A 14607-nucleotide genomic window follows, 5' to 3' on the forward strand; every position below is an offset into this window, starting at 1 on the left:
GTCGTCGAAAGAATTTGAAGTTATGGGTTTTGATGGAGGGGTTGCGAGTTGGAGGTTGAAGGGAATGACTGCTTTAATTTCCAAGACTCAGCAAGTTCAAAGCTTGCTGTGATTTTGGGTTGACGGTTGCAGAGATTGCTAAGGGGTGGGGGGTTGAAGGTTGCAGAGATTTGGGGGGAAGGGACACGGGTGGATGGGAAGAAAGGTGTGAGGGGGGATAAAGGGTGGGTCCCCCATGCAAAAAAAATAAAAGATTTACTTTTTTACTTTTTAATATTTTATTAACTTTTTAATATAAAGTGGCACGTCACTATTTAACGGAAGATTGACAGACAAACTGATAGAATATATGAAATTGTAACAAAATCGTAAAACGAGGTATGACATTGATTTTTTTTAAAGATGGGGTATGAAACTATCATTGGTCCAATAGTAGAGGTAGTTTTATGTAATTTACCCTTTCTGTTTCCTTAAAGCTATGCACCCGTCCCGTTAAATTTCGAGTTCAAATCTCCCGACCGCGTTGATTCGTATATCGCATTATCAGAAGGGAAGAAGAATACAACACCACATTTATATTTCGCGTAATTAAAAGAATCAACGCATAAACATCATTCGATTATCTATAGAGACCTTAGGAGTAAGATATTATACTTGATCAACCAAAATCCAAGAACAAAATGGAATGAAATAATTAATACATTGAGAAAGAAAGAATGAAGGCACCTTAATTAGTAAAACCAGAAGATAAATTAACCAAAAGCATTTACAATTAAGGCACAAAGCTTTTTACGACCAAAAAAACGGCAAGAAGGGAAGAGCACAGACCGGCAAGCATTCTTCCATGCCAGCCCGCTCCCCAAAAACCTCTTGAAGTATACTTATCTAGAGAAACCAAAAAATACGTCGTCCAGCTGGTTTTCGTTGTATAAGCATGTGAAGATTATATCTTCTACATAATTATCTATGCAGTAATTTTTATAGAGCACTTGACTTCCTCCATAAAACCAGTGACTTGAGAAACTCCATTACCTCCAAGGGTTCCCTTAGAGAGTAAAATGCATTGCTGTCCTTGGGCACAGCCGAGACTAGAATGCCATAGCCTCGGTTTCCTTCCCTCAAGACCTGTTACAGTCACCCATCAAGTTAGCGATTCTCTCGGTTTTATAGAAGACAGTCAAAACAACTTTGGTGATGAATATTTCGAATTATACCTTGAATGCATCTTCATCTGTCCGATCGTCACCAATATATATCGGGAGCACATCTTCGGAATTACTTAGCCCTGATATAAAAATTTCGTTGTAGGGAGAGTATAAGATGGAATTTAATGAATTCTTTAAGATTACTTAAAAGCAGCAAGAGAGATGAGTAGAAGAAGAAATACTCACCGAGAGATTCAAGTAAAAACGTGACGGCCTTCCCTTTATCCCAGTTTATTGTAGGTCGAACCTCCAAAACCTACAAATAAAGAAAACAGAACGAAAATATTTTGAATAAAAACTACCATAGCACAAAGATAGCACATTAAGGTAGATCTGCTTGCATTTAGGCTTTTAAATATACCTTTCGCCCATGAGTCAAGCGCAAGCGTGGGTAGTCCTTAAGAATTTCGTGGACACATTGCGCAACTGCAGGCCAACTCTGAAGACGAAGTGTATAATTAGTAAATGCAAAAGAAAAATTAAATCCATAACAAAAAAGAGGCTCCCTCCAGCCTCTCCTAGTTTCTTTTTTCCTCTGCCGGAAAGAAAATATCTTAAACTCGTAGCTAATCAAAATTTATTACTCTAAGAAGAGACTACCTTCTCATCTACATTGCGGTAATGTACAGAGACACAGAACTTATTGTCCTCAACTTTAGCTCCTTGGATGTCTTTCGTACTTTCAACAAGCAATTTAAATACCTGGTTTGAGCATAAAAAATCAGAACACTACAATGCTATATTGTCATTCGTAACAGAAAAGATAGGAACATCTTATTTATTGTTGATGAACACGATTGCAGAGAAGAAATTTACAAACCTCTCTAATCATAGGTAAAAATTCAGCTGCAGGCTGGAACAAGTTAACCCCCTTACCCTGAATTCACCAGAAACCAAAAGATGTTAAAAGAACAGAACGAACAGGAACAAAACCCCAATACATACACGTATTTTTTTTGCACAAGGAGAGAGCTTGTAGCCAATTACCTTTTTGTCAGTTGATTTAAAACAGTTTCTCTGGTCATCGTTTATAGATTGTATGACAGGGGCCATTATGTCCATTCCATGACTACCGGCATAATAGAGTTCATTTAGTTTTACAAATTCGTATACCTGATAGATTAGGATATGGAACAATCAAAATCAGCAAGCACGAGAAAATATGGTTAAACAAACAGATGATTTCTGAAGAGTATGTCATGCTAATATTTAAGGCCCCGACTAGCAATTACCTTGTCATGGCTTCTTCCACTAATAATTGCTGTTGGGAAATGTTTTGCTACCCTTTTTACGGCTGCACGCATCTAAAAGGATTAAAACATTTTTGATGAGCAAGCAGAGCGTTTTAAGTTTGGCATGTAAAATATACAAGTATAAGATATTCTTACGGCATCAGACATAAAGGCACAGTCAGGGTTATCTACAATCGGTGAAAGAGTCCCGTCATAATCAAGAAACAGTGCTATTCTCTTGCCTTTGGCATGATTAGAGATTTGCTCAAAAGATGTAAGCGCTGATGGATACTTGACCTGCAAGATTAGACAGAAAGATGTTAAGTACTGCATAAATAACTTAGATTCAAAGCCTGTTGGAGGTAAAAAAACATAAAGGATTTATTATTACCATCCATGAGTGGTAAGCAATATCAGTATCTGTTGCCCCGGACTCATTGTTAACACCCTTCGTTATCTTTCTGTGAGGAGGCGATGAAGATTTCATGGCATCGAGCCAAGAGCTAGAGCGAACATCATCAAGTAATCCAGTCTTCCTCCTAGGGATTGTTAGGAATAGACTTGCCGGGAAAGCTGCTCCTGGAGTTGCATATGGTAACAGGCTGTTATGGACGCCCCCAAGTCTTGACTTGCTCAAGGGTGGAGGGTCAGCAAGAACAGGAGAAGCATGATTTGATTTCAGGTCCATTGGATCCAGATTTGTAGCACGTCGTATGAAGTAACGTTATCACAATAAACAAGTGTATAAATCTATTATAACTTCTTCAGATGACCCTGTAATCAATGAAAAACAACCATTTCAGTGTCTTGTAACGGATGGTTAACAATCAATCCCTCAAGTACATGGCTCCTTATATCTAATGAACAAGTGAACAATCATTAGAATTGAACAAAAATATTTGCATCTTAAATAACTGTTAAACGCACGAGTTAGACAAAGAAAATTCCATAAGCCTTCTATTTTTCGGAGATTACTGACTATTCCTAAGAGGAGGGTTCTGTGAATATAGGAAGCACAATATCATGCAATATTTTACGCGAATTTCATGAAACACAAGGACATGCCAAATTATATATATGCATAGAACAAGTATCCGTTAGCTCCTGATTATGCCATTTCATTCAAAAGTACTAGCAACATGTTCAGTCCAATTTCTCAGCTTCCAAAGTCGAAGCACACAGGAGAGAATACACAGCCCATAGCTAAAGGGGAAAAGTAGAACCTCAAGGTTTGCCAAACTACTTATACAAATTTACACAAATACAACATTCCTCTAAACTCTGCAGAATAACCATATGGTGTGTGTGAACTTTGAGAATTAAATCAGTACACGATCGACTGTGCTAAAACGTACATTATTCTACACGAAACACAGAGGAATACAAAAACATTACAGATTCTCAGGCTACGAATGTTGCAAGAGAAGATATGAAAACGTTTGGACATACAGCTCAACCGAAAACATGTGACTGGTAGTTGCATACCATTAACAACTCCTATGTCCCACACACCGGGCGACGAAAACACATCAAATGAATCACACACAACCACAAAAAGAGGCCCTACACACACAAATACGGATCTTAAAAACACATGAAATGGACAGATTTGGATGTGAGAAAATGCGTGACAACCAACAACACCACCTAAAAAAAGAAAACAAGTTGGAAAGGCCTATATGGCTATATACTTCTCAATCTTACTTTTGAGAGGAGGGGGATTTGAAAGCCCAACTCGGGTAAATACTTTTAACCACGTGAGCTACACGCCACTTGGGCCATTCTCGAAAGTACGACCGAGACAAACCCAAGAGTAGAATCGAAGTCTATGGTCAAGATTTTGCGTAAATGACTTCAATGATTAAGACTTTTCTTCTCTTTTTAATTCCCCCCCCCCCGGGGGGGTTTTGAATAGTCTACGCGACTGAGACATGGTTCGACATTTGACCAAGCATTTGCATCGAAGCAAAGAAAATAAATTTAACAAATTGGGGTGAAAAATCAAAGGATGGAAACAAAATAACAGTATCACATCAGCTCAGCCGAAAACAGCCCAATGGGAGACGATGTTGACACGATCAGTTTTTGCAGTTGGAAAAAAAATTAATTAGGAAAGTAAACAACCATAATTAAATCAATTTAATATTCATAAATCTTAATTAATAACAGAACCCAATTCTCATTGGTGGCAAAGGTCAAAACTTTCTTAATTAATCACCTAGTGCTAAAAAGTTTACACATTTTGCTTACCAGGGAACAAAAAATACACTCAGAAATTCGAATTTCGCGTAGCATTACGTGCAAAACTGAAAGAAGAAGATGAAACGACGACGTACCAGGTTGAGGAAACTTTGATCCGAAACGCCAGGAGTCTACGAAATGCAGGGGCGGACTCAGGAAACCTTCAAAACCAAACTATCGAAAAATCAGCAGCGGATAAAAAATAAAATAAATAAAAACAGTGAGGCGGATGGAAAAATCCGAAATGCTCTGTTTGGCAGCCAAGAAAACAGAGGAAAACAAAAGGGGCAAAACGAAAAGGAAAGGAACATTATTCGGCAGCAGCCGCTTCAAACAAACGACTTATTTTCTCGGCGGCCAAACACAAGACTTAGATAAGGGAGAGGCTTTAAACACTCACCTTAATCCGCAAGCAACAAGCTGCGCAGGAAATCGAAAATAATAGGGGAAAAGTTATGGCGGAGAATCGCCAAGGAAACGGCCAATTAGAAAAAAGAGGGGAAAAAAGAAAGAAACGTATAAAATCGGAATCGACGAAACGGCAAATGAGCGAACGAGAGAGAGAGGGAGAGAGAGAGAGAGAGAGACGCCTCAATTTTAGAGCTTCTACATTTATAGAAAGTTTCGGATTCCACGAGAAACGTGCTCCACAATCCAACCCGGCAACGCCCTTCCTCCGAAGAAAAAGACACAAACGGCACCGCGGTTTCGCGCGTGTACGCGCAGCTTTGTAGTGTTCTAGATTAGTTGGTTCTAATTATTTTATCATCGTTCTATACCTAACAATTTTTTTTTTTTTTTAACCAAAAGTTTAGAAGAAGGAGAAGCTACCCCGTTGGCTGCATTCACAAGTCTATTTGAAGACTTCCAGAAGGGGTCTTAGCTAGTTTACTCAAAAAAAAAAAAAATTTACAAATTAAGAAGGATTGCAGCGGAACTCAAACATCGATCTTGATATAACGAAGAAAACGATCGTTACTAACTCAATCAATCATAAACCCTAAGTTCACTTTGCTTGAAATTTAGTTTTTGTCTTTTCTTTTTACACCCCACTTTAGTTGTTTTGTCTTTTATTATCTTTTTTTATCCTTAATTCGAAGGGTTAAAATGTATATGGGCATGTAAGGCGGAAAAAAATCAAAGTGTAGAAATCAGTTTGCTAGTCATTTTCTACCCTAAAGGCAGTTTCTCTCATCTACCATTATTCATTGAGTGAATAATAAGTTTGTTATATAATATTAATCAATTTGGTTTACAAATTGCCTTTTTACGGCTTTAAGTGACAATTGAGTAATGTAATTAGATTTTGATCGAATTGTTAGGAGTATGTGAGTAAAATTTGATAGTACAAATCATGAAAGACTTTCACAAAATGACTAAACCATCATTATAGCGTCTCGTACATGTCACTAATACAAGATTGTATTATATCATCTACACATAACGTCAAGTAACATTATTACGAAAGTTGACGTTTGAAGTAAATAGAGCTTTAGAGATCTTAAACCACTTTAAAATGTATTATTTTTCTTAATTTCAGCCCATCGAGTCCTAACAATAAGCTGTGGAGAATCGCGTGAGGTGTTCGAAGATGAGAAATTTTTTAGTGAGATCGGTACATGATGTGGTACACTACGTGTCATTATACAAATTGTGAGATATGTGTGCTAAAAAGTTAATAACTTAAAAAATAAAATTCTCACCACTTATATAAAAACACGTGGTATACCTTCCGTGTTCTGGTCACAATTAAGAATTTCTCTTCGGATGGTGGACTTTGGTGGCAGGTTTAATAAAATAACAATCTCCATTTGTAACTGCATAATCAGTTTAATTTTAAAATTAAAACGTTAAATTAATATTATAATAAAAAAGAGTGGGAAAGTAGTGGGGGCCAGAGGATCCAAGGCGGGACGCGTACGGCGGGAGTTTCGCGGGCAAAAGCGCGTGAGGACACTTGTGTCCGAGTGGGAGCTGACATGGCCACGTTGTGGATGGGGCCCACCACAAAATGTTGGACGTGTCGTTGCTTTCATTGGCAAGTTGGTGGTCATCAGTGGGGGTGGGTCTGTGTTGACAATAATACCCAAAAGACGTTCGCCCCACGTGGCGATGAGAGGGATGGTGGGGGCCCACGCGTGTTTCTGGACACACGATGGAACTGCGTGGCAGCCGATGGACCCGACACGTGAGAAAGACGTGGACGATGGTGTATGGCAAAACAACACTGCGTTAATGCGTTTCTGCATGTGCGTTTGAGAGGGAAAGTAAATATAACCATCCAAGGGAGACCGGTTGTCTGCGCTCCTGTTTTGATGCTTTTTTCATTCTTTTTTATTTATGTAATTACGGTTAAGTCATGTTAATATTTTATATTCTTATTATTTTTTGTCTTATTATCTCTATAAAAAAATTAATATAAAATGTTGACGAACCTTAACCGTGATCGTATAAAATAAAAAGGGATGAGAAGGGCAACAGGAGGTAGACAATCTGACTCCCTATTTAGGTGCCCTTTTTGTGCTATGAAACAAAAACCTATTTGGCAATTGGTTTTGCCTCTTTCCATCTACTTCACTACCACTTGATTGATCTGTGGGCAAGAAAATATGGAAAAAAAAAATTCTCTAATTTAAACATAAATAGAATATACACTTAAAGAAGTAAGTATGAGCAAGTTTATGAGTCACATCATTAGCTTAGTTAAGAGTATAAACTAAGATCTGATGAACGAACATTAGAGCGTCAACTATTAATCTCGCTTAATGACATTTATCGTCTTGTTCGCAACTGATAGTTGTTCATTGGCAAAATGGAAAAACCAGTACAAAATAGCAAATTTCGTTTTAAAACTCTACTAAAATGTGAACATTCAACTTAAAATTAATTGGCAGAGAAGACTTCGAAATTATTTAAACAACTAAGACGATGCTTTCTTTTCAGCATGAGATGACTCTCACTATAATCAAACAATAGTCAGCTTGGCCCTATAGAGATGTTATTTTTGTAGTTTTTATTCCATATTAATTACTAGAAAAGACAAAATTGATACAATTTTGTACATTTGCTCAAGAAAGCGGTATGGATTGGTGCCTAAGAAAAGTAAATTTATACTGTTTAATCACAGCTAAACCAATAAAATTATGTAACTCATACTTATAACGCACAAAATAATAATGCACTATAAGATATTCAGTATAATCGTCTAACTAAGACAATTCTCGCAACAAATGGTACCAAATATAAGTCGCATTCGGAAGTACTTTAAAATAACTGAAAACTTTTTTGGTGAAATTGATTTTGGTTTCTAAAAGTACTTTAAGTGTTTTTGGAAGAAGTACCTTATTACAGGAAGCACTTAAATTGCGTTTTCATGATTCACTTTGATGTTTTGTAAGTATTGGTTTTACAAAATATTCTCACAAAAAACGTTTTCAATCATTTTAAAATCACCTCCAAACGAATGAGATTAATAAACAAGTGCCTGCGAACAACATGGTTGAAATATCCTTAACAATCTATTTCCCAACCATATAGACTATATAGTAATAGTAGCCTCATTTCCTCACGTCACCAATCCCCCCGCACAGAGAAGGAACAAGACCCGTACAATGATCCTATGAAGAACTAACTATTGGCACACGTGTGGGATGATCCGGCGGGGCCCCGTCCGAGCTGGCGACACATCTCCTGCTTGGTTTAACCAGTCAAAGACAGGGACAGCTGAAACCGAAAGGGGAAAATAGAAGTTACGAGGAAGGTTGCCGGAAAATGGAAAACAATTTCGTGGGAAAAAGCCAGAGGGTTTGACTGGACTCTGATTAGATTAGGTAATTTTATGCTTCGATTAGGGCATGGTGGGGGCCCAAGTGGCAGTTGGGAACTTGCGGTCTCGGACAAGCGACGACGGAATCTTATTTTCAACGCCGTGAGCTGCGGTTGCGGTTTAAAGACTCTTGACTCCAGGTTTTCTACGTAGTTTTATTTTTCTCTGTTTTGTCAGCATGGACCTTTATTATTTTTTTTTTTTACAGAAAAACTAATAAAAAAGGTTTGAAAACTTTGAGTTTTAATAATAAGAACAAAATAAATGGTAAATTGAATAGTATTATGATTGACTTAGTCTAAAAATATGATTTTTTGTTAAATGAACGGTACCGAAAGATTTTCGTTAAAGTTCCATTTTTTCACAGGTAAAAAAATTAAAATTGTTCCATTTGGTGAAATATTTACAATTTAATAAAAAAAACAAAAAAATATGGCATAGTCAAAACTAGTAGTCTCTTTTTTTGTTTTCTTGTTCTAAATAAGATCATGAGATGTTAAATTGAGTTATGAAAACGCTTGATTTGATTCTCTATCTCTACTAATTGATAAAACATTATTTATCAATCAAAAGAGGGTGAAAAGATAAATTAATCTTTATCATACAAAAAAAATAAAAATAACGGGCAATAATAAAATTTCACAGATCCAAATTTTACTGTTTTTTATTGAAGTCTCACCTATAGATGATGTTAAAATACATCCAATATAAAAATTAAAAAATTAAAAACAAAAACAAAAACCGCCCACTCTCCCAATGTTCTCTCTCTCTCCTTCTCATTTACTGAAAAAATATGTTCATACACACAAAATGTGTAGGCAAATGTTAGTATTATATTATAACACAATATGAGAAAATGAAGTATTTAGATACATATGGTGTTAGCTTACGTTGTTTAGTATGACGTTAAATCTTGAAATTTGGTAATTTGGTAATGATTATGGTGATATTGCCTGGAAATTGGTTGAAAGTTGAAAGGTGATCAAACAGTGACCCAGAATCAATGAAAAGGTGTTTGAAATTGCATGGCGTTTGACAAAAGGGAAACCCTAATTGTAACCAATAATTAAAACCAATAAAGTCCATTAGAAAGTCACACTAACTAAAAACATATTGCGTGACTTGATAGAAATATACAATATCTTTCGAAACTATATGGTGCCCTTTTATGGCACGAAAGGTTACATGTAAAGTACACCAAACAAGTGCAAAACATGTCCCCAAATGGCGCTTTCGTCCACAACTCCCGGCAAAATGCAACAAACGAGTCGAATAATCGCCCTCCGCCTCTTCTGCTCATCTTTGCTCAACGACGGCCTCATTCCGGTTAGAGTAATGTGGAAACTAAATTTGTAAACTAATTAATATGGAAGTTGATGATTGAATTATTACTTAAGTATTAGTTAACGTACTTATCTCTACTAATTAATGAAATCTTCTTTGTCAACCAAAAGAGGATGAAAAAATAAATTAGTCTTCTATCACACAAAAAAAAAAATTTTGATAGGTAAAAATGTCATTTCACAAGTCTAAATTTTACTGTTTTTTATTGAAGTCTCACTTATAATTAATGTTAAAATACCTCTAATATTAAAATAAAATAACCAAAAACAAAAACCTCTCATTCCCCACGTTCTCTCTCTCTCTCTCTCTCTTCTCTAAAAAAATAAGTTCACACACACAAAGTATGTAGGCAAATGCTAGTTTATTATTGATGACATATTATTTAGATTATGAATTTAGTCTACCTACAATTACTTTTCTAGTTAATTCCACTGCAAGTCCACCGCCACATGCTCGGCACTCCAATGAAGCTCCGTGACAGGAGGTCGGGCGAGTACTGATGCAACTGCGACCTCATTATCTTAAATGGGTTAACAGAGGTTAAATGACCAGTTTAGTCTTGCATATTGACGGAGACTTAACAAAAATTTCAATTTCAATTTAATGTCTAACAAATTTCACCTCAAACGTTTATTTTTTTATTTTACTACGGAATTTAATTTCCAAATACCCTATTATCATGAGAATCATTTATGCAATGATTACATCAGTTGGGCAATAGAGAGATTTTTCAATGTTACCAATACACGGAGTGGTACACCATATGTCACTATACAAATGGTAGGATATGTGTACTAAAAAGTTAATAACTTAAAAAATAAAATTTCTCACCACTTCTATTAAACACGTGGTGTACCACTTTTATTCCCGTTACAATTAAAGGTTTCTCAGGCAATGAGTTACACAACTTTTGATGAGGAGCTATTTTATTTTAATTTACAAAGTATGCTGACAAAATATAAGCGTAAACTGTCATTTGACTCCTTGAATTATTACTCCAGTTGAAATTGAATCCTTAAACTATTTTTTTGGTAAATTAACCCCCTGAACTATTTGAAATAAGCCAATTGACCCCTTATTAGTAGATTCCATCCACTATTTCGTCAAATTCAAAGGAAAATTAGTCTTTCCTTCATCAATTCTTACTTGTCAACTATAATGTGTAATGACAATGTGAGATGGTCCATTATGTAAACGTTTGATTTTTTATGTTTTCTCATTATGCTATATATTTTTGAATTATTTTGTGTCCATATGTCAAAATTTTATTGATGATTATAGCTGACAAGTAACAATTAATGATGAAATGACTAATTTACCCTTGAATTTGACAGAATTGATTCCGCAATCTAACGGCAAAGGGTTAATTAACTGATTTTAAATAGTTCAATGGGTTAATTTATTTTAAATAGTTCAATGGGTTAATTTACCAAAACAAAAAAAATTAGAGGGTCAATTTCAATTGGAATGATAGTTTAGGGGATCAAACCGCAATTTATCCCAAAATATAAAGTGCTTGTTATAGAATATAAAGATTTTATGCTATTAATGTACTCTGTTAACATTCATTTCATCTTTTTTACCAGATTTGTTGAATGGAATAATTTTGAACGTACATTCGTATGTGCGCGCGTTTAAATTTGACCTAAAACAATATCGAAGCGTGGATTGGTTACCGACTGCAAGATCGAGGTCAAAAATCGAGACAACAGTATAATTTTGGTATATGTTGCCGCAGGAACGAGATACTGTGAAATGTGAACACGCAAGAGGCTAGGTTTTCAGAAATTCAAACTAAAAATATTAAAAAAAATATTAAAATGTTCTGCTGAGCCCATGTTCTTCATGAACGATCATGGGAAAAGTCTTCCTATCGACACTACGGTTAAATTAGGAAAAAGACTTTTATGAACACTGTTACGGTTAAATTAGGAAAAAGACTTTTATGAACACTGTTACGTTTTTCTAAGAATATGTGATAGTATTAAAAAAAAGCTTGAAACATCACTTTTTGAGCTAGAGTGTGTCGATAAACTGGGTCATATCATTTAGAAGAATAACAGACATGTTAATATATATTTCATTTCTCTTTTAAGTAGGTTTTCTTCCATATAAACCCTAAGATTGTACATACAAACCCTAAACCCAAGAACTTTTTGTGACCTTTCTTCCATTCACTAACAATTTCTTAGCCATGTCTAAAACTGAAAGCCCAGACATCGAGAATACCGGTGGTGGCGTGCAGCTATTTCTGTTCGTGTTGTTTGCTGGTATGTTTGTTCTTGTGATGAGTAGAAGGCATACGGAGTTGTACAAAGTCCCCGAATTTGGCGGTGGCGTGCTGTTGTTTCTGTTTGTGTTGTTTACTTGTATGTTTGTTCTTGCAATGAATAGAAGTCATTCGAAGTTGAACAAATTCTCTGAATTCACCGTCGTTGGTGCTGACGTTAGCCAATTCAATTACACCAAAGTCAACCATACTCTCTCCTACAACCTAACCCTCAACATAACCCTCACAAACCCTAACAATATAATCTACTTTCAGTTGAGTGACATCCAAGTAATTGCACCCTATCAAAATAATAGGGTTGGTCTTGTTACTTTGATGAATGGGTTTGGTTTACAACATTGGCATGGCGATTGCTTTCCAAGAAAAGGTTGGTATAATATGTGGCGAGGTCATTTGCAATCTAAAGCTTCCTTTTATGAGTATTAATGGAACATCTTTGGACAGGTACAACACTACAAAATACTCGAATGTTTCTGGGTCAAAAAGGGCGGTGGATTCGACGTAAGGACCATTCTCTTTCAATATTGAGAAGAGAAATATCATTATACGAATAGCTAGTTTGTAAAGTGCTCAAAAGTTTGACTTCACGTTAATTTCAATTCTCGACTTTATCCTTGTGAAGTTGTTTTATTTTCCATGCTAACTCCAAATTTTTTTGTCTGAATGTATTTTTCTTTACTTATAAGTTAAGAATTTTATGTTAAAACGTCGAAAATGACGAGTTCACGACCAATATATCATTGTATAAAAAACACGGACTCATCTGTCAATGCCTACGAGTTTATGACACCGTTTTCTTCATGAGATTGGTAGCGTTTTTGAATTTGGAGACAAAGTTGGGTCAAAGTTATAGGCCTAAACTGGGGGCTTAGCTCCATACCTTGCCTACCGTGCACAATGTGGAGCACACGTATTTAATTTCCTCTACAAAATTCAAACTTCCATCTTATTCCAAACCAAAACCACCGAATTCCATTGGAACAATCCAAATGTGGTGTTCTACGCTACATGCTTTTAGCTTGGTCATGCATGCCTGTCTGTACCCTCAAAGGTCCCAAACTAAGGCGAGAAACTCACGTGCAATGAGTTTATGAAACTCTTCCTCTTTTCTTGCGTGATAGGGTGATACTGGTGCCCGCGATACTCGCTCTCTTATCATGTGAAGAGACGTAAATTAAAGGATAGTACTTACATTTGGGCAAGCATGCGTCAAAAGTATTAGAACTGTTCTCTTCGCGGTCAAGCTTGGACAACCTGTGCAGCTGTGTTACGTACACCTTCAGCAATTTCCCTCTGAATGAGACCGCATGTCGAAGGTTCTCTTCGTCATGGATAGCGATTAATTTTCCAGCGGGCTGGGGATCAAAAACGTCGACCTCTTTGCCGAGAGCACCGTTACATGAGCACCCTAATACAATGCAAATTGTCAAATAACTTTATGGTTGTTTTTTCATGCTAGTAAAATAAAATTAGAAACAAGGAACCTAATGTGAGCCTTGTGGCCTAAGCAAACTGATAGTCTTGCCCCAATTTTGACAAACAACTTATAACCCAACAAATTTGCCTAGTCAAATTGAAGCCTAGGCACCTTGTGAGGCCAAACTAGCGCCAGCCCAAGTGATGTACATCGTGGGTCTCACTCACCATTTAGAATCTTAGCCTCTAGCCCTTCACCACTAGAGCCGAAACAATACTGGCTGCAGGCAATATTATCATCGTTTTGAGAAGCCAGACTGCACCTCTAGCCTCCAGCCCTTACCCAACAAATTAGATATGCTCTAACTTGTCAATCAGTGAAACCCTAAATTTCTTACCGTTTATGCGAATGTGCATACTTGTGTAAAACATGGTTGTCAAGACGTTTAGTACTCCATTCCGGAAAGTGACGATCCTTTTTCCTCCGAAGATCGATCAACAGATACTTCCTGACACTTTGTTGTTATGCTTTATTGTGTGAGGTCTTATGCTTTACATGGAGCAGAAGGAATTCGGAATCACAGCCCGATTTCTCTGCCGACGGCGCTTATCTTAACCCCATGGCCATTGGCCACCCTACGTAATTCTTTGGAGCACACGTAGTATATTTCTTCAAAATCGTTTCTCTCCAGTCGTACTGGGAGGCCTTTAGATTCGACTATTCTGAAATGCTACTAGGTCGAGATTTAGTTAATCACAACCGTTCACACGTGTTAAAAAATGTGCGGGTGAGGAAAGCTCCAACATACGACAGATTTTTCAGTGTGACAGGCACACAAAATGGCACACACATGTCACTGTAGAAATGGTGGGATATGAGTGTTAAAAAATTAGTAACTTAAAAAATAAAATTTCTCATCACTTGCACAAAAATCTGTGGTGTACCACTCGTGTTCCCGTTACAATAAAAAATTTCTCTCAACCTACGGACTGATTTCCACATATCAATGATAAAAATAAGTTGAGCAAAAGGAAAGACTTCATGCAAGAATA

General features: G+C 36.5%; 1 protein-coding gene across 4 annotated transcripts; it reads right to left on the reverse strand.

Moving 5' to 3' along the window:
- Positions 1–634: 634 nt before the first annotated feature.
- On the reverse strand, positions 635–5308 carry LOC103963400 (trehalose-phosphate phosphatase A-like). Of its 4 annotated transcripts, none has more exons than XM_048590857.1 (13): positions 5079–5308; positions 4774–4839; positions 3923–4000; positions 2829–3211; positions 2594–2734; positions 2438–2509; positions 2193–2318; positions 2026–2082; positions 1806–1907; positions 1567–1644; positions 1392–1461; positions 1215–1285; positions 635–1125 (listed from the first exon to the last, which is right to left on the reverse strand). In XM_048590857.1, the coding sequence occupies exons 4-13, from the start codon at positions 3123–3125 to the stop codon at positions 979–981; spliced, it is 1161 nt and encodes a 386-aa protein (XP_048446814.1). In that variant the 5' UTR covers positions 3126–3211; positions 3923–4000; positions 4774–4839; positions 5079–5308; the 3' UTR covers positions 635–978. The 4 variants fall into 4 exon arrangements, with proteins under 4 accessions (XP_048446814.1, XP_048446815.1, XP_009374487.1 ...); XM_048590858.1 differs by having other exon boundaries at positions 4774–4852; XM_009376212.3 differs by lacking the exon at positions 3923–4000 and having other exon boundaries at positions 4774–4852; positions 5079–5307.
- Positions 5309–14607: the final 9299 nt, after the last annotated feature.

The sequence above is a fragment of a genome, unplaced genomic scaffold (genome assembly GCF_019419815.1).
Source record: "Pyrus x bretschneideri cultivar Hongxiangsu unplaced genomic scaffold, Pyrus_bretschneideri_v1 Contig32, whole genome shotgun sequence".
In the NCBI taxonomy this organism is placed as follows: Eukaryota; Viridiplantae; Streptophyta; class Magnoliopsida; order Rosales; family Rosaceae; genus Pyrus; species Pyrus x bretschneideri.

Bases quoted from the DNA above. Each gene is read 5' to 3' on its own strand.
- LOC103963400 (XM_048590857.1), bottom strand. From the start codon at position 3,125: ATGGACCTGAAATCAAATCATGCTTCTCCTGTTCTTGCTGACCCTCCA. The intron at 2,510-2,593 runs GTAAGAATATCT...TAATCCTTTTAG, and splicing joins GTGCCTTTATGTCTGATGCC to ATGCGTGCAGCCGTAAAAAG. The intron at 1,645-1,805 runs GTAGTCTCTTCT...CTTCGTCTTCAG, and splicing joins ACCGCAATGTAGATGAGAAG to AGTTGGCCTGCAGTTGCGCA.